Here is a 25,632-nt window from a genome sequence, read left to right on the forward strand (position 1 = left end):
CAACATTCTATTAGCACTAGTGTTGCATGCATTTGCTCATTAATGCTTTTCAGCTCTGTTATTCAGATCAATCATCCAAATATGGCTGGTATATGATTAGATTGATAGATTTAATAAAGATAGAAATAGAACATAACACATTTCATTTTTACCAATTGTTCCAGTAAAATATTTCAGTGAAACCTATCACATTGTGGACGTATTGCAAGAAATGGAAGGCGGTCGCCGCCTCGTCTGTCTAATTGAGCTCATTATGGCATCAGTCTGCCTTTTTGTTTGACAAACTGTCGGCCGCCCCGAGTCAGACCGAGAAGTGAGAGAGTCGGCCAACACTGCCAAACGACCTAATTCTCAGTTCCCCTGCTGTCTTCACTTTGAGAGATCACAGGTTTTAGGTCAACCTGCCGCCTCTTGGAAACCTTTTTTTGTGCACTGTTGTGCTGGTTTCTCCGGTTCAATTGCCCACATCCCAAAGCTGGAATTGCAGGAAAAGTATTCAGTAATAAATAAAAAAAGGAGATGAAAATGTGTTTAGTCTGTCAGCAGGGAAAAGAACAACTTTGTAAATCATTATATTCTCTTTCCACAACCTGTTCCTTATTTGGGATTCCAAGTCTTTAATGTGAGGCTGAACACGTCGAGCCTTACCTCATATAATATGTAGTACATCAGGAAAAGTAGTCACAGCGCTTTACTTTTTCCACATTTTAAGTTATATCCTAGGGTTGGCTCGATACCAATATTTTGGTACCGGTACCAAAATGTATTTTGATACTTTTTTAAAGGAAACAATACGTGAAGCTAGGCGAACACACGTCTACAACGCTAAATATTTCCTGTGGTGTACCTCAGGGATCAATACTAGGACCTAAATTATTCAATCTCTATATAAATGACATTTGTAAAGTTACAAAAGATTTAAAGTTAGTATTATTTGCGGATGATACAACAGCGTTTTGTTCAGGAGAGAACACACAGGAGATAATACAAATAATAACAGAAGAAATTAACAAATTAAAAAGATGGTTTGACAAAAACAGACTATCGTTGAATCTTAGTAAAACTAAAATAATGCTATTTGGTAACAGTAGAAGAGAAAGTCAAACACAAATACAAATAGACGGAATAGAAATTGAAAGAGTAAACGAAACCAAATTTCTAGGTATAATGATTGATGATAAATTAAACTGGAAATCTCACGTAAAAAATATACAACATAAAGTTGCAAGAAACACGTCAATAATGAATAAAGCTAAACATGTTCTAGACCAAAAATCCCTTCATATTCTCTACTGCTCACTAGTGTTACCATATCTGAGCTACTGTGTAGAAATATGGGGAAATATTTACAAAAGTACACTTCATTCATTAACGGAGTTACAAAAAAGATCAGTTAGAATAATACATAATGTTGGATATAGAGAACATAAAAACCCTTTATTTATTGAATCAAAAATACTGAAATTCCACGACATACTGAATTTGCAAACAGCTAAAATTATGCACAAAGCAAACTATAACCTGCTACTCAAGAATATACAACAATTCTTCTCAAAAAAAGAGGAGAAATATAATGTTAGAGAAAAACGTAATTTAAAACATTTGTTTGCACGTACAACACTTAAGACCTTCAGTATATCAGTATGTGGAATTTAATTATGGAATGGATTAAGCAAAGCAATCAAACAATGTACTAATATGATCCACTTCAAGAAACTCTTCAAACTTAAAGTGTTTACAAAGTACAATGAAGAAGAACCATGACAAACATTCTCAATTTATTTCATCCATCCATTCATTCATTCTTAAAGTAATCTTACTTATCTCATCATATGAAATATGACTTTCTTCACCAATTATTATTATTAAAATCTTACTATTATTTATTTATTTATTTTTATTGTGATTACTTATGGAGTTCATTGTGAAAAAATTGTGAACAGGAAGTGAACAAAAAGTTTTGCAACTGTTATGTAAAGAAAAGGGGTAGGATTAAATAAGCTCTGCTTCTTCCTACTCCTTTTCGAACATGTTGAAAAGAAACTGGAAATTGTGATGTATCATGTTGTATGCTTGCATGTTCCAAATAAACCCAAACTCAAACTCAAACTCAAATAAAGGGGACCACAAGAAATGGCATTATTGGCTTTATTTTAACAAAAGGTAGGGTACATTAAACATATGTTTCTTATTGCAATCGAAGAACAATTTTGTCCTTAAATAAAATAGTGAACATACTAGACAACTTTTTACTGCATACATCTGCTGACGTAAGGGAGACCCGGTACAGGAAGTAGGCCAATGTTTCTGCTGCTGGTCTTTACGAAACAGGGACCATGCGACTCATTTATTTACAAAACCCAAAACCAGTGAAGTTAGCACGTTGTGTAAATGGTAAATAAAAACAGAATACAATGATTTGCAAATCCTTTTCAACTTATATTCAATTGAATAGACTGCAAAGACTGAGAAACTTAATTTTTTTTTTGCAAATAATCATTCACTTAGAATTTAATGGCAGCAACACATTGCAAAAAAGTTGTCACAAGGCAATGTTTACCACTGTGTTACATGGCCTTTCCTTTTAACAACACTCAGTAAATATTTGGGAACTGAGGAGACCAATTTTTTAAGCTTTTCAGGTGGAATTCTTTCCCATTCTTGCTTGATGTACAGCTTAAGTTGTTCAACAGTCCGGGGGTCTCCCTTGTGCTATTTTAGGCTTCATAATGCGCCACACATTTTCAATGGGAGACAGGTCTGGACTACAGGCAGGCCAGTCTAGTACCCGCACTCTTTTACTATGAAGCCACGCTGTTGTAACACGTGGCTTGGCATTGTCTTGCTGAAATAAGCAGGGGCGTCCATGGTAACGTTGCTTGGATGGCAACATATGTTGCTCCAAAACCTGTATGTACCTTTCAGCATTAATGGCGCCTTCACAGATGTGTAAGTTACCCATGTCTTGGGCACTAATACACCCCCATACCATCACAGATGCTGGCTTTTCAACTTTGCGCCTATAACAGTCCGGATCGTTCTTTTCCTCTTTGTTCCAGAGGGCACAACGTCCACAGTTTCCAAAACAATTTGAAATGTGGAGTCGTCAAACCACAGAACACTTTACCGCTTTGCATCAGTCCACCTTAGATGAGCTGGGGCCCAGCAAAGCCGGCTGCGTTTCTGGGTGTTGTTGATAAATGGGTTTCGCTTTGCAGAGTAGAGTTTTAACTTGCACTTTAGCGACAAACTGTAGTCACTGACAGTGGTTTTCTGAAGTGTTCCTGAGCCCATGTGGGGATATCCTTTACACATTGATGTCGCTTGTTGTTTTTTGATGCAGTACCGCCTGAGGGATCAAAGGTCGCGGCCTTGCCACTTACGTGCAGTGATTTCTCCAGATTCTCTGAACCTTTTGATGATATTACGGAGCGTAGATGGTGAAATCCCTAAATTCCTTGCAATAGCTGGTTGAGAAAGGTTTTTCTTAAACTGTTCAACAATTTGCTCACGCATTTGTTGACAAAGTGGTGACCCTCGCCCCATCCTTGTTTGTGAATGACTGAGCATTTCATGGAAGCTGCTTTAATATCCAATCATGGCACCCACCTGTTCCCAATTAGCCTGTTCACCTGTGGGATGTTCCAAATAAGTGTTTGATGAGCATTCCTCAACTTTATCAGTATTTATTGCCACCTTTCCCAACTTTTTTGTCACGTGTTGCTGGCATCAAATTCTAAAGTTACTGATTATTTGCACAAAAAAAAAAAGTTTATCAGTTTGAACATCAAATATGTTGTCTTTGTAGCATATTCAACTGAATATGGGTTGAAAATGATTTGCAAATCATTGTATTCCGTTTATATTTACATCTAACACAATCTCCCAACTCATATGGAAACGGGGTTTGTACTTGTACTTCCGTCAAACCCATTTGATCACACATAAATGAAAACGTAATTTCCCCGTCTAAAGTAAATATGTAGTCTGTTGGCAGTAATGGGCGACCGTGAACTTATTTTTACCCCTGAGTGACGCATTTCTTCTGCTGGTGTACAAAGTTCAAACCCACTCCACCGCGGTCACATGACCGTGACACTGGCACCATCCGTGGCTTTCCTTTCAAAGAGCCCGTCCACGAGAAAGTCCTGGAAGGAAACGCAGTCACTTCAGCGTCAGAGAGCCAGATGTGTTGACTTCCTGTACCATTCAGTTCATTCAATGTTCTGTTCCGTTGGGTCTGATGATGGGCTGTGTGCGTATTGAATGGGCAGTGGAATATTAATCATTCCATGTGCTTCTCTGTGGAATAGTGGATTCAAATCTGTGATTTGACACAAAATGGACTGTGTTTAACCCTTTGCTCAATATTAGCCCAGTTCAAAACTAAAAAGCGGCATTAACTCAACTGAAATCCGCACTTCAAACTGAAACCGGACTGTCCTCTCTTCCTGTTCCTTCTTCTCCTTTTCCTGTCTTTATTCCTCCGATCGGAGAAACCAAGCGAAGGCAGACGGGAGACTTGGTGTTTTCACGCCGCCAGGAGCTCCAGGAGGTCTGACCGGGAGCAGATGCAGCCGTTATGAGATATAGAGCCGTGTTTGGAGAGGCTCTGACAGTCTTGGCCGGGCTCCATGCTGGTGGGTGGACCAGTTGGAACGGGCCAGAACCTTTCCAGAAAGCGTTTTCAGGCTTATTGAGTGTGAGAGGAAATCATTAAGGAGAAAGAGATGAAGAAAAAAAGGAGAACATTAACGCCGCCATATTTATTCACTGTTTGAGGGCTGTAAAGTTAAGTCTTTGTATAGTCGCATATAAATGCAAATGAGCATTCCGATGTCTGTAAAGCCCACAGATGTTTCATGAAATATAAAACACACGAGGCGGCCTTTCACCCGGCTGCTAAAGTAACCGTTTTGGAGGCTATATGGTAAAATGATGCATGTATTGTCAGATGGGGTTTTCAATCTAAGCCAGGGGTCTCAAACTCAATTTACCCGGGGGCCACTGGATGCAGAAACTGGGTGAGGCTGGGCCGCAAGAAAATATTTCTTAAAAAAATCTAACCTGCACTTTTTAATGAATTCACCTTCTTAAAATGGCTATCCCGCCCTAGCAACATACTTGCCAACCCTCCCGATTTTTTCAGGAGACTCCCAAATTTCAGTGCCCCTCCCGACAATCTCCCGGGGCAACCATTCTCCCGAATTTGTCCCGATTTTCACCCGGACAACAATATTGAGGGCGTGCCGTGATAGCACTGCCTTTAACGTCCTCTACAACCTGTCGTCGCGTCCGCTTTTGCACCGTACAAACAGCGTGCCGGACCAGCGAGGGTGAATATTGTAGCCCGGTAGAGTTAGGGCTGCATGGGATTCTGGGTATTTGTTCTGTTGTGTTTATGTTGTGTTACGGTGCGGATGTTCTCCCGAAATGTGTTTGTCATTCTTGTTTGGTGTGGGTTCACAGTGTGGCACATATTTGTAACAGTGTTAAAGTTGTTTATACGGTCACCCTCAGTGTGACCTGTATGGCTGTTGATCAAGTATGTCTTGCAGTCACTTACCTGTGTGTACTGAAGCCAAATACAAAATTTGACTGGGCTGGCACGCTGTTTGTACAGGTTGTAGAGGGCGCTAAAGGCAGTGCCATCACGGCACGCCCTTAATACTGTTGTTTGGGTGAAAATCGGCAGAGATTCGAGAGAATGGTTTCCCTGAAATTCGGAAGTCTCCCGGAAAAATCGTAAGGGTTGCCAGCAGGAGACCATCCCAAGCGGAGACAGGTCAGCAGTGTGGAGACGTCCCCAACCGATGCACAGACGAGCGGCCTTTGGACAGCCAGCGCTTCATCTGTGGCCACCAAACCTGTGCCCCCCCATCCACGAAGGAGAGGTGGGCAGAGCAGAAAAGAAACGGCAGATCAACTGGTCTAAAAGCGGGGTCTATTTAAAGGTTAGAGTATACAAATGAGTTTTAAGATGGGACTTAAATGCTTCTACTGATAATAAAACCTTACAGGTTATAAGAGCTCCTCTTGGCTGCTGACGTATCAAACGGTTCAGAATTGGAATCAACAAGAATCGTGATTCGCGATCGACGAGATACGCTATTGTACTTGATATCATTACAGTGGATGTCAAGTGTAGCTCCACCAATGGCGTTTGTTTACATTTTGATGCCGGTGAGCTACGGTGTGTAGTGAAGCATGTTTAGCTATTCCTCGTCCTGCAAGGATGATACTTGTAAGAAACGTACTTTATTTTTCGCCATGGAGGCGAGGATTAGTGATTTAGAAGTAGCTGCCGACTGGGGCAGGACGTTATCCGCTAGCTAGCTAGCCATGTCTCAAAGCAACTCTTCCGGTGGGCGTTTCAGTGTTATAACTTCACCTTTATCGTTAGTTTTTAAGCCAAAATGCGTCCGTTCTCCCTTTTCTGTCTACACACTGTGTCTACTTGTAAGTACTCTGTGCTTGTGTGCTGCCGAACATGCTCCTCTGCTCGTAAAACCAGCAATGTCATGACGTGACGACGACGGGAGGTGGCCGACCAGTACTTTTCAGAGGCGGTATTGTACCGAATATGTATCATTGGTATCGCGGTACTATACTAATACCGGTATACCGTACAACCCTAGACTGAACTATGAAGTTAAGTAGAGGGCCACAAAATATTGGCCTGCCTCGAGTTTGAGACCCCTGGTGTAGACTAATATTTGTATTGGTCCTGCGTTGTGCGAATCGAAGAGGTCTATTCCTCGTTCCCGGAACACTGGTAGAGGTTACGAGGATGGGGAAGTGCATCAAGTTCGGCTTGTATGTGGAATCTTCCACAGTTCTGACAAACTGAACTCCCTCCCAAGTTGTCCTGGTTTCTCGTCAGCCCGGCGACACAACCTTGATCTTCTGGCGCTCTTCCCCCTTTTCTCGTCAAACCCCCTCACCATCTCCTTCCTCTCCATGCGGTTGGCTCTCATCCTAGTACTGCTCTTCCTGCCGGGTCTCTGCCAGCAATCTCCTGATGTTGCAGCCTATACTGTCAGCTCATTGGACTTTGGCTTTCAGTCCAATGGAATTATGACGATTTGCGTTCCTTGCTGACTGATTAGTGGACTATCCTAGCTTGAAAACTACTGTATCAACCATGGTCTTGCATGAACTGAAGTAGCAGATGCAGTGTGTTCTTCTCAAAGTTTTTTGTTCCTTGGAGTGACATAATTGCAGCTACAACCACTTTAGGAAAACTGCTTTTCCCTCCAGTGGATGAGAAGATCTTGCTCATTTTCCGCGGCCACATCACCTTCTTCCAGAGAGTGAACTGGTAGCACCAGACCTTGTACAGTGGAACGTCCATTTTGTACAAACGTTTCGATTTTTAAACCACAGAGTGATTGAAAATATGCTTTGGTGTATAAATCTTGTCTCAGTGTACACACCTTTCATCCACCCATTGCTGGCCTCGCAGTGCTGCCATTTTGTGCCCGGCAGCACATTCATTGTGGGCGGGCTGAGCGATCTTCGGTGCTCATTGTTTGTCAGCTCAGTCAACAGTCCTACTGTTGTCTACTGTGCTCAGTACTACTTTGTGTGCTTTTTAAGGGTTTTGAGCCTTTTTACAACATTTTGTAGATTTTCTAGTGCAATATGAGTCCATAGAAAGCAATAGACAAGCAATAAGTGGTTTGAAACATTCAGGAAGTATCCACAGCAGTTTTCGGCAGTTCCTCCAATCTTCCTACCTCCTCTTTATTTTTCTGTCATGGCTGACAGTTTATAATCAGCTGCGAGTTGATAAACAGTAGCTAGGGGTTTACCAACAGGGCATTTGGTTCTGTCAATCCACTTAGCTTTTAGTCATCCTGTTATTTCAAACTGTTAGTGCACCACTGGGCTAGTGACAGCGTGTGTGCGTTTCTGCAGGGCGGCTACAAAGGAGGACAGTTCAGCTAGTTGTTTTGACTTTGTTATTAAATAGAACGTTGATCCATCACACCCTTGTTATGTTTGTTTGATACACAGTACTGTATAGCACTTTACTGTGTTCAAAGTGTACAAACCTTGACTAAAATATGGACTTTTGTCGAAGCTGGAACCAATTGTTCAAGTTTGCAATGTTTACTATGGAGAAATTTGCTTTAAGACACTAACTTTTCTATTTGCAAACCTTGTTAAGAACCATTAAGTCTGTACCAAAGTCAAATCCCAGGGATTTGGCTTTGGTACAGTTGGTATAGTGCAACCTCGTTTTACAGACTTAATGGTCCTTAACAAGGTTTGCAAATAGAAAAGTTTGTGTCTTAAAGCAAATTTGAAGCAAACATGAATAATTGGTTCCAGCTTCGACAAAAGTCCATATTTTAGTCGAGGTTTGTACACGTAGAACACAGTAAAGTGCTATACAGTACTGTGTGTCAAACAAACATAAAAAGTGTGTGATGGATCCCAGGGATTTGGCTTTGGTTGGTCCATCCTTGGGGTTTTTTGCACGCAAATTATATTATAGTAGAGTGCTTTAACCTAAATATTTTCTAGCATCAAACAACTCTTCCCTCAACCACAACCATCATCGCTCGCCTGCGACGGAAAGCGAACAAGCCAAATACGAGAGTCCATGAACATTGCTCCAAAGTACGGATTTTGTGTTTGTGTTTATATATATATATACATATACAAACCCCGTTTCCATATGAGTTGGGAAATTGTGTTAGATGTAAATATAAACGGAATACAAAGATTTGCAAATCCTTTTCAACCCATATTCAATTGAATGCACTACAAAGACAAGATATTTGATGTTCAAACTCATAAACTTTATTTATTTTTTGCAAATAATACTTAACTTACAATTTCATGGCTGCAACACGTGCCAAAGAAGTTGGGGAAGGGCATGTTCACCACTGTGTTACATGGCCTTTCCTTTTAACAACACTCAGTAAACGTTTGGGAACTGAGGAGACACATTTTTGAAGCTTCTCAGGTGGAATTCTTTCCCATTCTTGCTTGATGTACAGCTTAAGTTGTTCAACAGTCCGGGGGTCTCCCTTGTGCTATTTTAGGCTTCATAATGCGCTACACATTTTCAATGGGAGACAGGTCTGGACTACAGGCAGGCCAGTCTAGTACCCGCACTCTTTTACTACGAAGCCACGTCGATGTAACACGTGGCTTGGCATTGTCTTGCTGAAATAAGCAGGGGCGTTCGAGGTAATGTTGCTTGGATGGCAACATATGTTGCTCCAAAACCTGTATGTACCTTTCAGCATTAATGGCGCCTTCACAGATGTGTAAGTTACCCATGTCTTGGGCACTAATACACCCCCATACCATCACACATGCTGGCTTTTCAACTTTGCGCCTATAACAATCCGGATGGTTCTTTTCCTCTTTGGTCCAGAGGACACGACGTCCACAGTTTCCAAAAACAATTTGAAATGTGGACTCGTCAGACCACAGAACACTTTTCCACTTTGTATCAGTCCATCTTAGATGAGCTCAGGCCCAGCGAAGCCGATGGTGTTTCTGGGTGTTGTTGATAAACGGTTTTCGCCTTGCATAGGAGAGTTTTAACTTGCACTTACAGATGTAGCGACCAACTGTAGTTACTGACAGTGGGTTTCTGAAGTGTTCCTGAGCCCATGTGGTGATATCCTTTACACACTGATGTCACTTGTTGATGCAGTACAGCCTGAGGGATCGAAGGTCATGGGCTTAGCTGCTTACGTGCAGTGATTTTTCCAGATTCTCTGAACCCTTTGATGATATTACGGAGCGTAGATGGTGAAATCCCTAAATTCCTTGCAATAGCTGGTTGAGAAAGGTTTTTCTTAAACTGTTCAACAATTTGCTCACGCATTTGTTGACAAAGTGGTGACCCTCGCCCCATCCTTGTTTGTGAAGGACTGAGCATTTCATGGAATCTACTTTTATACCCAATCATGGCACCCACCTGTTCCCAATTTGCCTGTTCACCTGTGGGATGTTCCAAATAAGTGTTGGATGAGCATTCCTCAACTTTATCAGTATTTATTGCCACCTTTCCCAACTTCTTTGTCACGTGTTGCTGGCATCAAATTCTAAAGTTAATGATTATTTGCAAAAAAAAAAAAGTTTATCAGTTTGAACATCAAATATGTTGTCTTTGCAGCATATTCAACTGAATATGGGTTGGAAATGATTTGCAAATCATTGTATTCCGTTTATATTTACATCCAACACAATTTCCCAACTCATATGGAAACAGGGTTTGTACATTGTGTACAATTAAGCATTATAGTGTTTGTGTCTGACGTCTCATTGATCACTAATGGAGGTCATGTGCAACGACTAGAATTGTTGTAATGTATGGAGAATGGTGATGATCCTTAAAAGGAGTGGTGTGTGCAAAGTGAAACATTATCAACCTTACAGACACACACACACACACACACACACACACACACACACACACACACACACACACACACACACACACACACACACTTGATACTTATCACTTGCTCTTAGTGTAAGTGGAAAGTCATCGATCTGACTCATTAGCACCAACCCTCCTTTATCCATCTATGCTATAGGAGGGGAGATTAGTTGGTGATGAATGACAATATAGATTTAGTGTGGTATAGTTCCTTAACTTCGCCATAGATCATGTTGTCTACTCTTTTGTTGACTATCAATGTAAATAAGAGCCTTACTTAATTAAATATCAGTTTATGTACGACCCACAGCATCCAGATGACCGAAATTTCACTAACAAGTTCTCTAAATCTATTTTTTTGCTCCTGAAAATGAATCTGGTAGTCATTTCTCATGATATCAATTCGTTTTTGAGTAATGGGTCGATAACTAGTAAAACATTTTTTTTTTTGTTTTTTTGTCATAAAGAAATACAATCATGTGTGCTTACGGACTGTATCCCTGCAGACTGTATTGATTTATATTGATATATAATGTATATATTGTGTTTTTTATGTTGATTTAATACAATTTTTTATTGTATTTTTAATTTTTTTAAATTTCTTGTGCGGCCGCGGCTTGGTACCAATCGGTCCACGGACCGGTGGTTGGGGACTACTGATCTACAGAACTGGAGCCCATTTCAGACAGTGTGAACAAAGGCATGTACAAATATTATTTGCATCACTTAACTGCATGTTTGTCACCCTGGTCCCTGATTACTTAAAAATTAATATGGTTAACATTATGAGCAGATTGTAGTCCGATTGTAGCTGAGATAGGCTCCAGCGCCCCCAAAAGGGACAAGCGGTAGAAAATGGATGGATGGATGGATTATGAGCAGAAGAAAAATAACTATAAACATGTTGATATATAGACACCATAGCCCAGACCTATATATACATATGTATTATATATATATGTATGTATGTATGGATGGATGCTGTATGTGTGTACACACGTGTATATACAAAACCCAAAACCAGTGAAGTGGCAGGGTGTGTAATTCGTAAATAAAAACAGAATACAATCATTTGCAAAGACAATATATTTAATGTTCGAACTGAGAAACTTTTTTTTTTTTGCAAATAATCATTAACTTAGAATTTAATGGCAGCAACACATTGCAAAAAAGTTGCCACAGGGGCATTTTTACAACTGTGTTACATGGCCTTTCCTTTTAACACTCAGTAAATGTTTGGGAACTGAGGAGACCAATTTTTGAAGGTTTTCAGGTGAATTCTTTCCCATTCTTGCTTGATGTACAGCTTAAGTTGTTCAACAGTCCGGGGGTCTCCGTTGTGATATTTTAGGCTTCATAATGCGCCACACATTTTCAATAGGGGACAGGTCAGGCATTTGTTCACAAAGTGGTGACCCTCGCCCCATCCATGTTTGTGAAAGACTGAGTATTTCATGGAAGCTGCTTTTATACCCAATCATAGAAAAAGGAGAGAGTTTGGAATCCAATGAGCCAGCTTGTACCTAAGTTACGGTCAGAGCGAAAAAATATGCGTCCTGCACTGCACTCTAGTCCTTCACTTTGACGTTCCTCATCCACGAATCTTGCAACCTGGCTCAAATTAATGGGGTAATCGTCGCTTTCTCAGTCCGAATCGCTCTCGCTGCTGGTGTAAACAATGGGGAAATGTGAGGAGCCTTTCAACCCGTGACGTCACGCTACTTCAAGGCAAGGCTTTTTTTTATCAGCGACCAAAAGTTGCGAACTTTATCGTCGATGTTCTCTACTAAATCCTTTCAGCAAAAATATGGCAATATCGCGAAATGATCAAGTATGACACATAGAATGGATCTGCTATCCCCGTTTGAATAAAAAAAAAAATTCATTTCAGTAGGCCTTTAAAAATAATAATAATAATGGATTAGATTTTATATCGCGCTTTTCTATTATTAGATACTCAAAGTGCTCACAGAGCAGCATTTGAGGGGCCCCTGAACGGTCCAGAGTTGCTTGACTTAAACAGAGCCAATTGTTTCCCTCTAGTGGCCTTGCACAGGATTTAAAACACAACAAAAACAGCAATGAAACACACAATTAAAAAAATTTTTTTTTTTTTTTTCTGAATTGACACAAAATAACAGCTATGTTTGTCATAGTTTTTTTGGGTTCATGATCACATGACATAGGAATAACTACAAAAAAGACTAAAAAGTGTGCAAGATGTAAAATCCATCTTTTTTTTTACATAACATAAACTGATTCACCCGTTTGCAGTAAGTTGTGGTGTGTTTTTTGATTTTTTTTTTTATATCTGTTAATTTATTTGTATAGACGTTTATCACAAATTAGGATATTTAGAAGGGGAGGGGCGAGGGTGCGCTCCAGAATGGGGGGGAGCAGCGCATGCGCAGAGAATGCGAAGCGCAATTGAAAACGAGCAGCTATGCCGCGGGAGGCAGAACACCGTCTGGAGGCTCGGGACGACAGCCGAGGCACGGGAGGACTAACCCGGGGACGGCGGCACCGGGAGGCGGCTGGCAGGCGTTAACAGCTTCGCTCCCCCTCCTCATCCTGACCCCGCACCGAGGGTTGTTTTTCGAACCCAAACTTTCCTCTCTTCCGGAGCGACACCGACACAACAATGTTGTCTGAGGGATTTATGGCTCCCGGTTCTTTGTGCCGACTGTGAGTGACATTTGAACCCGGACAATAGGCGACAGCGGCGGCGGCGCTCACTATGGTTTTGTCGGCGGTCCGCAGCAGGAGATGTTTATATCGCTGCTGGATGGGGACGCTGTGCCTTCAGTTGTTGCTGTGGATTTTATGTGCGGTGAACGGAGAGGAGCAGCCGTTCAGCGTGGAGGTAAGAACAACACCTGGTGACCACAAACTAACACAAAAAGACAACTTTTGACGTCTATGTCAAACATGTGTTTGCTTCAACAATGGACTCCTTTTCTTCACGTCTGAGCCAAATTATTGATTTTTTTTTTGGTATATTCTTGTGCCCTCAAAAGGACACTTTTTGACCTGCATGATAGGAGCTGTTCGCCTTACAGTTGAAAGAGTGCATGGAAAAGCTGTTCCTAGGCAAGAAAGACAATATTAAGTATACTACTTGTTAATTTAGTTACAATAGTAGTTACATGTGCTGGGGTATATATATTTATGTATATAATCTATATATGTGTGTATATATATATATATATATATATATATATATATATATATATATATATATATATATATATATATATATATATATATATATATATATATATATATATATATATATATACACACACACAGTACATAAATGTACGTATGTATGTGCATGTATAAAAAATGTGTGTTTGTGTATATTAAATGTAAACTGTATATATGTATGTGTATATACAGAGTGTATATATATATATATATATCAATCAATCAATCATATATATGTGTGTATATGAATGTGTAGATATACTGTACATGTATGTATATATACATGTATATGTATGTGTGTGTGTGTGTATATATATATGTAATATACACAAACATGTATATATATATATATACGTGTGTGTGTGTGTGTATATATATATATATATATATATATATATATATATATATATATATATATATATATATATATATATATATATATATATATATATATATATATATATATATATATATATATGTGCATGTGTGTACATATGTATGTGTATTTATACATGTGTGTGTGTGTGTAAATATATAATGTGTGAGTGTGTGTATATATATATATATATATATATAATGTGTGAGTGTGTATATATGTGTATATGAATGTGTAGATATACGTGTATGTATATATATACATGTACGTGTGTGTGTGTGTATATTATATATATATATATATATATATATATATATATATATATATATATATATATATATATATATATATATATATATATATATATATATATATATATATATATATATATATATACAATATACACAAAGATATATATATATATATGTATCCATATAGGCTCCAGCGGGGGGCGCTGGAGCCTATCTCAGCTACAATCGGGCGGAAGGCGGGGTACACCCTGGACAAGTCGCCACCTCATCGCAGGGCTATATATATGTATATATATATATAATATACACAAATATGTATATATATATGAATGTGTGTGTGTGTAAATATATATGTTTGTATATAAAATACATATATAATGTGTGTGTGTATATATATATGTATGTGTATACACAGTGTATATATATGTATGTGCAGATATACGTGTATGTATATATACATGTATATTTGTGTGTATATGTGTGTAGTGATGTGTATAAATGTGTGTGTACATGTGTGTATAATAGTGTATATATTTATGTGTGTGTGTATATATGTATATATATGTGTGTGTGTACTGTGTATATATATATATATATATATATATATATATATATATATATATATATATATAGTATTAGTGCAGTTTTTAATAAGATTAATTTGAATTCTGATGAATCATGATTAATCACAGTTTATTACTCCCTTGCTTAATTTAAATTAACTTTAAAAAAAAAAACCTCGATATTTGAGCACACATGCAATTTTATTTTTGTCATTTCTCAAAATGTTTTAGGCTACTTGAACGCACTCTTATTTATTTGCTCAAAACTTGGTAACAGTTGTTTGTAATGTCCAGTCAGGTTGTATCTTGATGTGAAATGTGATGGAAAAGACAGCAGTTGGACTCTCTTCACTCATCTTTGCACTGTGGTATGCTGACCTGACAACCGTACCGCCGTTTAGTTAACCATCCACGGTTAAGGTCAATGAGCATGTACAGTCAAAATAATGTGTGTGATTAATCTGTGTATAAACATGGTAAATAGAAAATAATAAACATGTTGAAGTCCAGAGTAGGGATGAACTGATAAACAATAATAATGATAACCGTGTTAAACGCCAGATGGTCAGTATTACCGTCTTAAATTAAAATGATCAAAATAACGTGATTGATAACCACACTTTGATAAACTCGTGAACTGACTGGCGCCAGCTCGCTAACTTGAAAACAAGAGGCATTAATGTCTTTCCCCAATAAGAATTTTAATACCCCTATATAAACACTTTGCTGCCTGAGCAACTAACCTACAACCTATGCTTTGTGTGAGTGATGGTTCAATACTCGGGGCGGAATATGAGATTGGAGGTGTTTTTACGGTACCTTCAAGGACCGCTGACAAGAATAGGACGCCATAACGCCTGATACTATATTTTGCTCCACACTTTTCATTTAAATAATTCTTCAATTGCTGCAGTACAAACCAATATTTAAAACAATGCAAACTTAGCCAATAAAACATAATATACGAACAAAAGATAGGCTCTTACGGAGTTCACTGTTGCTAAGCCAACTATTGACAGGGAAGATTTTTGTCTACAACTTGTATTTATAAAACTAGTTCCGTCATACTAAAATTGTAATTTCCCTAAAAAAAACAGTGGATGAAAATAAGCATTAATGAAGGACACCTATCACAGCTTACTATGATATCAATCAGAACTATGTCAATGTATCTTTGCCACCATCAAATTCAATCACTTTCAGGAAAAAGAAATGCAACATTTGTGAGCTCCTTATACAAACATATATTTTATATGTATTATTATTCTGCAAATCAAGTGGAAAAGCAAGAGAAAAAAGAGATCGGACATGCTAATATGCTAATAATATGCTAAAATGCTAATAGTTTTGATGTTTCGATGTCTTAGAACAGTGTTTTTCAACCTTTTTTGAGCCAAGGCACATTTTTTTCATTGAAAATATGCGGAGGCACACCACCAGCAGACATCATTAAAAAACGAAACTCAGTTGACAGTAAAAAGTCGTTGTCGCAATTGTTGGATATGACTTTAAACTATAACCAAGCATGCATCACTATAGCTCTTGTCTCAAAGTAGGTGTACTGTCACCACCTGTCACATCACCCCCTGACTTATTTGGACTTTTTTGCGGTTTTCCTGTGTGTAGTGTTTTAGTTCTTGTCTTGCGCTCCTATTTTGGTGGCTTTTTATCTTGTTTTGGTATTTTCCTGTAGCAGTTTCATGTCTTCCTTTGAGCAATATTTCCCGCACCTACTTTGTTTTTATCCTTCTTCGTGGGTACATTGTCGATTGTCATGTCATGTTCAGATGTACATTGTGGACGCCATCTTTGCTCAACAGTAAGTCTTTGCTGTCGTCCAGCATTCTGTTTTTGTTTACTTTGTAGCCAGTTCAGTTTTAGTTTCGTTCTGCATAGCCTTCCCTAAGCTTCAATGCCTTTTCTTAGGGGAACTCACTTTTTGTTTATTTTTTGTTTAAGCATTACATACCTTTTTACCTGCACGCTGCCTCCCGCTGTTTCCGACATCTACAAAGCAATTAGCTACCGGCTGCCACCTACTGATATGGAAGAGTATTACACGGTTACTCTGCCGAGCTCTAGACAGCACCAACACTCAACAACAACACATCATTTGCAGACTATAATTACTGGTTTGCAAAAAATATTTTTACCCAAATAGGTGAAATTAGATAATCTCCCTGTCTTAGAATAACAGCTCAGCTATCCAAAACCAGCTGCACATCTTGAAAAAAAGCACCACACTTTTATGGCCTTATAATTAGTAGAACTAGATGTGTAATAGCATTAATAGTAATCAGCAGTTAGTGTTTTCAGTTGATTTTGAACAGACATGACCTCCTAAGACTCACATCTCATGCTTCCAAACTAAGCTGTTAATCAGATGTGCGGCTTTAATGGGTTGCATAAAGCCTCCTCACTTTCTGTGCCAATAAATTACCGGTGGATCCCCATTTAAAAAAAAAATCAATGCACTATTTACCTTGTCTGGTTTCATTTCTCAGAAGTTTCAATATGGCCTCCGCCATTACTGATTTACTCCAGTCTTTTTACAAAGCAGGCTGGGCTATGACGTCCACATACGTTCACATGGATTTCTGGCATGCCTACTGAGGCTCATTGAAGAAGTGCATTAACGTCTCCACATGATTTGCAAGTTTGGCATGCCACTGGGTTCTCTGCTGAGAGGCAGACATATGCTGCAGGTTATCCAGTTAAACTCTTACAATACATAAAGAAGAAGTAATACAACGCTCCCCCCATGCCGCCCTTTCCCGACACCATCCCCCAAAACCTATACCCCTTCCTGTCCGAGTCAGCGCTCTGTCAACACTCATTCTTCCAGACAGAGCTGCAGTAAATGTATGTTTACTCTCTGATAAGACCTACACAGACCAATTTTCTGCCTTCATTTGCATGTTGTTTTCCTATCTATGTCTTTTACGCACATTGTTACAAAGTAGGTTTTGTCAGAATACATAGCTTTTACCTATAAGGTTCGTGACAATTGGGGATTTGCACAGCGATTTCAAGAAAATTCTCCTAAAACCCCAATCGGACCGTCCCTGTTCATAAATAAGTCATATGAGTAGGGCTAAAACGATTAATCGATTAAATCAATTAATTCGATGAGAAAAAAGCTTTGATTTACAAAACCAGTGAAGTTGGCACGTTGTGTAAATGGTAAATAAAAACAGAATACAATGATTTGCAAATCCTTTTCAACCTATGTTCAATTGGATAGACTGCAAAGACAAGATAAACTTTATTTTTTTTGCAAATATTAGCTCATTTGGAATTTGATGCCTGCAACATGTTTCAAAAAAGCTGGCACAAGTGGCAAAAAAGACTGAGAAAGTTGAGGAATGCTCATCAAACACTTATTTGGAACATCCCACAGGTGAACAGGCTAATTGGGAACAGGTGGGTGCCATGATTGGGTATAAAAGCAGCTTCCATGAAATGCTCAGTCATTCACAAACAAGGATGGGGCGAGGGTCACCACTTTGTCAACAAATGCCTGAGCAAATTGTTTAAGAACAACAATTTTCAAGGAGCTATAGCAAGGAATTTAGGGATTTCACCATCCACGGTCCGTAATATCATCAAAAGAGAATCTGGAGAAATCACTGCACGTAAGCAGCAAGACTGACAACCAACATTGAATGCCCGTGACCTTTGATCCCTGCATCAAAAACCGCTGACAACACATTTATAAAAAAAAAAAGGAATATATTGTATGAATGGATATACTGTACCGTATTTTTCGGACTATAAGTCGCAGTTTTTTTCATAGTTTGGCCGGGGGTGCGACTTATACTCAGGAGCGAAATTATTAACACATTAGCGTAAAATATCAAATATTATTATTTAGCTCATTCACGTAAGAGACTAGACGTATAAGATTTCTTGGGATTTAGCGATTAGGAGTGACAGCTTGTTTGGTAAACGTATAGCATGTTCTATATGTTATACCGTAATTTCCGGACTATAAGCCGCTACTTTTCCCCCTCGTTCTGGTCCCTGCGGCTTATACAAGGGTGCGGCTTATTTACGGCCTGTTCTTCTCCGACACCGACGAAGAGGATTTCGGTGGTTTTAGTACGCAGGAGGAAGACGATGACACAATGATTAAAGACTGACTTTTCATATACCGGTAGGCTGGTTATTTTGATAACGTACAGGCGAGCACTTTGTATTACTTTGCACCGTTGTATTATTTGTACTCTGCACGAATGCTGTTCGCCATGTCAAAGATGTGAAAGTTTGATTGAATGATTGAAAGATTTATTGTTAATAAATGGGACGCTTTGCGTTCCCAAACAGTCATCTCTGTCCCGACAATCCCCTCCGTGGTAGCAGGAACCCCTATATACTACGGTAATTACACATCAAAACCCTGCGGCTTATAGTCGGGTGCGGCTTATATATGGAGCAATCTGTATTTTCCCCTAATTTTAGCTGGTGCGGCTTATAGTCAGGTGCGGCTTATAGTCCGGAAAATACGGTAGTTATTTGAATGACTCTTACCATAATATGTTACGTTAACATACCAGGCACGTTCTCAGTTGGTTATTTATGCCTCATATAACGTACACTTATTCAGCCTGTTGTTCACTATTCTTTATTTATTTTAAATTGCCTTTCAAATGTCTATTCTTGGTGTTGGGTTTTATCAAATAAATTTCCCCAAAAAATGCGACTTATACTCCAGTGCGACTTATATATGTTTTTTTCCTTCTTTATTATGCATTTTCGGCCGGTGCGACTTATACTCCGAAAAATACGGTATGTAGTCTATTAGGGATTTGCACAGTGCAATTTTCAATGTTGATGGTGGGCATTTATTAGCAAAAATAAATACAATTATGGCAAGCAGTAATATTTGTGTTTATTTCAACTATTTTCCCCAAAATACACATACAAATTGAGACTCCAAAGTGTGTTTATCAGAATAATCGATAGCTGCAGCCCTGTCCAACAAATGTAGTCAGCTGCCTTTCCCTAATAGTAATATTTGTTACTAGAACGTCAGAATGTACTATTCAGAGCTATGATAGTGCAATCAGAAGACATCTTCCAGCTTTCATAAAGATGACTGACGGTCCTCCAACGCTGCTTTGGAAAGGTGCAGTATTTATTTGGTTCGGTTTGTCTTAGAGTCTACAATATACTTCTGGTTATGGCAGGTAATAATGGAACAAAATGAGATATTATTTCCACATAGCAAGTATGGTTTGATGGAAGGCCTAAGCTGAGTCTGCGCTCTAATTGCTGGTTAGTTTGAACGCGTTCGGCTTGGTTGACTCTTAGTACAAGAAGTTAGTTCCAAAATATAAAGGAATTGTGCATTTTGTGATAAAAGCATGACATTTGGTACACTTATAGCCAAAGGCATTCTCAAAAGATTTGGATGTGAAGCCATCATGAATTTTCAACATGGCGCCCATGGCAGCCATTTTTCAAAATGTCCGCCAGCAACAACTTTTTTCTTATGAATGATGGATTTAATATGATATTTCAGACTTATTTACCATTCATACTACTTGTTAAGTCTTTTGGATAGTGGAACATTTTCATTGAAAATTCAAAATGGCCGCCAACTGGTTAGATATGGATGATCTCTATGTTTAATTATATATTTATCTTGATGCAGAATTTGAATTGGGAATTTTGGAATTTCTAAGAATCTTCTTTCTATCTCAAAATACTCATGTTAAGCAAGGGAAACCTAGGGTCTATCACAGGGAAGACTAGTCACACTCGCCTTCACAGACACAAAGGGCTGTGCACTGTAAGTGGGATTTTTTGCACTTACACTGCCCAACACAACCCTTCTTGCATTTGCATGAGACAAGTTCATAACTTGACTGGCTTGCATCTGGTAGGCATGTCCAGAAGGGTTCATAGTCCCCCTCAGGTGACTTTGACCAGCCCCATTCGCACGGTGAAGGTAGTTCTGGTGTTGACACCAGGACTGTACCCCACACGTGCCCTCCTTGATATACAGCTCTCTTAACATGCTCTTCTAGGGCAGCCTTGGTAGGGGGGATTGTTTGCACATTGTGCCTCTTTGCAAATAACTTCCTCCTTGCCGTATTGATTTCTGTACATGTGCTGGTTCGGTCATAGACTAAGATAACAAACCTCAATTGTGGCCATTACCTCCTGTGGTATGTCATCTGGGGCTGAAGACACTTTCAACAGGGCACGTGTAAGTTCTGGAAGCACAGACCATACAGCCCATGCAGTCTTTTTCCCATGGCCAACAAAGCTTGACACAGTGTCACTGCATGGAACACTGGTAGTGCACATGCTTTATCGGGCCCGAGCCCTGCTGCAATTTCATGGGCTGCCAAATATCGAAAATTCTTACCAGTACCGAAAGCCAACCAAAGCTCATCCTCTGGTTGTAGAGTCTGAGCCACTGCCACAGCCAGCACCACAATATCAGTATCAACTGTTTGAATCATAATTTTGTGGTGGCCGTTTCTTGCTGCATGGGCTACGTGCAATAACATGCGACTATCCGCTTCCTCATGCGTGCAAGGAGCAATCGATGTCCTATCTGGGAGAGGTGGCTTGCTAAGGACTTCCATGTCACTTATGATGTAAAGCTGTTTATCCTCCTGCACAAACCATCTGAGCAGAGCCTCCAAGAGAAAGGCAAACAACTCAGTGTTATTGCTGTCAACTCTAAGAAAGTTTCGCCAGTTCCTGGGAATGGCTGCATCACCTACCACACGTCTCTGAATTCCAGTGCCACGCTTTGCTCTCGTAGCAGCTTTCAGAGAGTCAGACAAGTAGCGGTCCCACACCAGATCAAGCCTGGACACAGTTTCAAACTTTCTGGTCAGATATGGAATGAAGATCACATGGGCATAGTCATTGAAGGTTTGTACTGAACTTGGTTTCAGCATCTGGATGATGGATGCCCCATCTACAATGGTGCAGGTAACCTTTGGACTGTCACAGTATGCACTGTGAACTTGTTCCAGGCATGGAAGCAGATCACTCTTCACTCCCAGTCGGAGACCTTCCCCATCAGAAAGCGCTAGTGGACATGGTTGGTTCTCGTGTCGAAAGAACTCTTCTAGGTTTCCATCTCGGGTCTGGCAAGCAATGAACTTGGTAAATAAGACATTTACCAAGTACTATGTATGGTAAATAAGTCTGAAACATCATATTATATCCATCATTCATAAGCGAACAGTTGTTACTGACAGCCATTTTGAAAGATGGCTGCCATGGGCGCCATTTTGAAAATTCATGGTGGCTCCATATCCAAATCTTTTGAGAATGCCTTTGGCTATAAGTGTACCAAATGTCATGCTTTTATCACAAAATGCACGATCGTTCTGGTTACCAGCTGCACTATCTCTGGATTTGATGTCATGAACATTTGCTTTGTTCCCCTGCAATATTCCCCCTTTCTTGCCTCCTTTTAAAAAAAAAAAATGCAGATTCCTGTTCCTGCCTGATGAAACCGTAATAAAGACTTGTTACACATTGCATATACTCCCAACAGTATAGAATTGCTGTTCTTCGCTTACTTTCTCTGAAAGCTCCTCAGCTTTTGTTCAGCCTTCCAGAGCTGTCCCTGAAAAGAAAGTTATTAAATTGGCACAGTCGCACATATTTCTTTCCCCTATTATCTTTTTGGGAGTTTTAGTGTGTGCTTGAATACAAATAGGCTTAGAGGGAAAATGAACACTTGCATGTTCAACATAAGGCCAGATTCCTCGAGATAAATCAATGCCATGGATTGGCTTTGAACATTTGGAGACATGGACATCCATGGAAAAAAGTTAACAATTAACTGACATAAAAATGGGAAAAGCTTTTTCTGTTCAGTGTTCCCCATACATCCATGTTCTGTCTACTTTGTAACAATATAATGTATATCTGTTCTTTGACGGGTTATACTGAAAACTAATTTCCTTGTACTTTCTAAGTGCAATGACAATTAAGTTGTATTCTATTCCATTCTGTTTTTGGCGGTCCAACACAATTGCATTTGTACAGCCACACACAAAAACACATTATAATGGGACTTTTTGTGGAGCTTGTCACTCCAACTCAATACAGTAGATGGCATCATAACGCTGCTTCCTAACATACCTTATATAAACATTCAACAGCTGAATGATAATCACTTGGGATAGGTACCTTTCACATTTGAATCAATATGGTACCAATTTCCCTTACCTGGGAATCGATACGAGTACATAGCGCTGCCAATTTTTAGTATGTTAACTGGTGTAATAATAAAATCACATTTAATAGTGAGCTGATAACTGTGCTGTCCAGTTGTCATGTCTTATTTTCTTTTTACTTTTCTGAGTCTCATTTGCAAGTACTACTGTGCAATGCAGTTGCAATTTCAAGACGTTAGATTGCAGTAGTGTATAGGCTATGCTGCTTTGCCTAGTCAGGAAGTAGTCTTTGCCATTAAGCGTAATCTAGTCTTTTGTTCGGCCCTAAATGTTGGTATTGTAATTATTGTACTTATTACACACGTGCATCTTAGTTGTAGTTTTCCTAAGCAAATTTGGAGGTGTTGAAATCGCAGAGTAAAGTCACTAATGCTAATGAGTACAGTGTTTCCCATAAACGGCCAAGATACCTGTGGCGGTGGGGGCGTGGCTATGGGCGTGGTTATGGGTGTGGTCACCATGACATCATCGAGTAATTTGCATAATTTACTACAATGATATGATTTTCTCTAAAAAGGCTCAAAAAATGTATACTTACTAATTAATAATAACAGTTTTGTTTTAAACGTCCATCCATCCATCCATTCTACAATGTAATTACAACACTTTATGTACATATTTATATACAGATTTGAACAATAAGTTATTCACTGAAATATATTTATTAATTGTGGTTCTTACAAAAAATATATCTTATAAAAATATAAAAGCTAAAATGTCTCTTAAAGCTCTGCCCCTTTAATTAGTGCATACTAAATAATTTCACTTTAGCCTACTACTACAACCATATTATTTACCAGCAACATAAAGTGAAACAGAGGCAGAGGTGTCCTGCCACAGTCAGTAACAAATAAACAGAAAACAGTAGTGGTGGTAGATAGACACAAAGCTTCATCAAACATCTGATCCACTGTACAAAGAGCTCCAAAAATCTTGATCCTACACTTCTCTTTTGTAAAGTAAATCTGAACAGCCGATATGGGCATCTACATCAACTATATGATTTGCCTGAGAAGCTGGACAGGACAGACCAAAAAATAAAAAAAATAAAAATAAAAAAAAAATTTTTTTTTTGTGGCGGCCTTAATTCTTTCGTGGCGGGCCGCAACAAATAAATGAATGTGTGGGAAACACTGAAGTAGCATGTCATTAGAATCAAACAAGCACATTTTTGTGTTTTCTCCCAGGCATACTTGCTTTGTTGGCATTGAAAATTCCAACAATACCTCGAGGCAGTCCAACTGATTCCGCGTTGATCGGGTGTTTGTATGCAGAGTGTTTGAGCCGTGATGTCACATGCAACAAAAGTATAAAAATATTTCACCGTTTGATTTTTCATGAAATAATACCTGGATATATCGATTGAATTGGGCAGTAAAAATACTGAATTTTGTACCTAACCATAACACATCTGTTCATTAATATAATGGTACATCAGATGTACAGTGCACACTTACATGGATATTTTTTTAACCGCCCGCATGTGTTATAAGACAAACACATGAGTGTTTACAGCTGCACAAAATGAACCCAACACCCGTAAGTCACACATTTCTTATGACACAAACCAAAAAGCTCAGTCTTATCTGTCCACACACAATGAGTTGTGTGTCTCGGGTAATTATGTCCTCCCTCTGCAACCCACAGATACATTCTGGTCTTGTGGGGAAACAATAGCTACTGCAATATTCATTATGTTTTCTTATTGAGTACATGTTCAGTTGATGAATAGACTTTTGGTCAGAGTAACAGAAACCTAAAACTTGTCTGAAAATATGAAACTGAACAATGTTTTTCTTCTTCAGACTGTTGAGACTGAACAGCACCTTTGCTGGTTGCAGCCATTTTTCTTCATAGGCTTCCAGACACGATTAATCAACCAATAGTCACAACTTTATTCCAGATGTTTATTTTCAAAATCCTGTCGTATCGCTAAAGTATTTTGTGTGAACTACCCCATATGTTGAAATACTTTGAATGCGTGAAGCAACAGTTGGGTTCATCAAGCGCCGTGCTTTGTTTACCGAGGAAAGACGGCAATTAAGTTCATTACTTCATGGGCACTTTGATGGAAAACTGCATTACATCGTTCAAACGTTCAAGCCATCCTTGATACTGTCATGAAGCAGCTTTGTGCAAACTCAATAACTGTTCAGAGACATTTTTTTTATTGTTTACAGCACAATGAAAATACAATACAGCTGTCTGTCTATTTGTGCACACCAGACAGCTGAATTCTAAAGAATACGTGACAGGGTAGGAAATATAAAATTAATGAATACAAACACCGTTTCCATATGAGTTGGGAAATTGTGTTAGATGCAAATATAAACAGAATACAATGATTTGCAAATCCTTTTCAACCCATATTCAATTGAATGCACTACAAAGACAAGATCTTTAATCTTTAATCTTTAATATTTGATGTTCAAACTCATAAACTTTATTTTTTTTTTTGCAAATAATAATTAACTTAGAATTTCATGGCTGCAACACGTGCCAAAGTAGTTGGGGAAGGGCATGTTTACCACTGTGTTACATGGCCTTTCCTTTTAACAACACTCAATAAACGTTTGGGAACTGAGGAGACACATTTTTGAAGCTTCTC

General features: G+C 38.9%; 1 protein-coding gene across 2 annotated transcripts in view; it reads left to right on the forward strand.

Annotated features, from left to right (window-relative positions):
* Positions 1-12,867: 12,867 nt before the first annotated feature.
* The window catches only part of LOC133630221 (matrix metalloproteinase-16-like), a 228,238-nt gene continuing 215,473 nt past the window's right edge, over positions 12,868-25,632 (forward strand). Inside the window, exon 1 of one of the 2 annotated variants that reach the window (XM_062021678.1) lies at positions 12,868-13,274. In XM_062021678.1, the coding sequence (XP_061877662.1) occupies positions 13,149-13,274 (126 nt within the window). In that variant the 5' untranslated portion in view covers positions 12,868-13,148. The remainder of the gene's footprint in view (positions 13,275-25,632) is intronic. The other variant, XM_062021679.1, reaches the window with a different exon arrangement.

The sequence above is a fragment of the Entelurus aequoreus genome, linkage group LG15, assembly GCF_033978785.1.
Source record: "Entelurus aequoreus isolate RoL-2023_Sb linkage group LG15, RoL_Eaeq_v1.1, whole genome shotgun sequence".
NCBI classification, from domain to species: Eukaryota; Metazoa; Chordata; class Actinopteri; order Syngnathiformes; family Syngnathidae; genus Entelurus; species Entelurus aequoreus.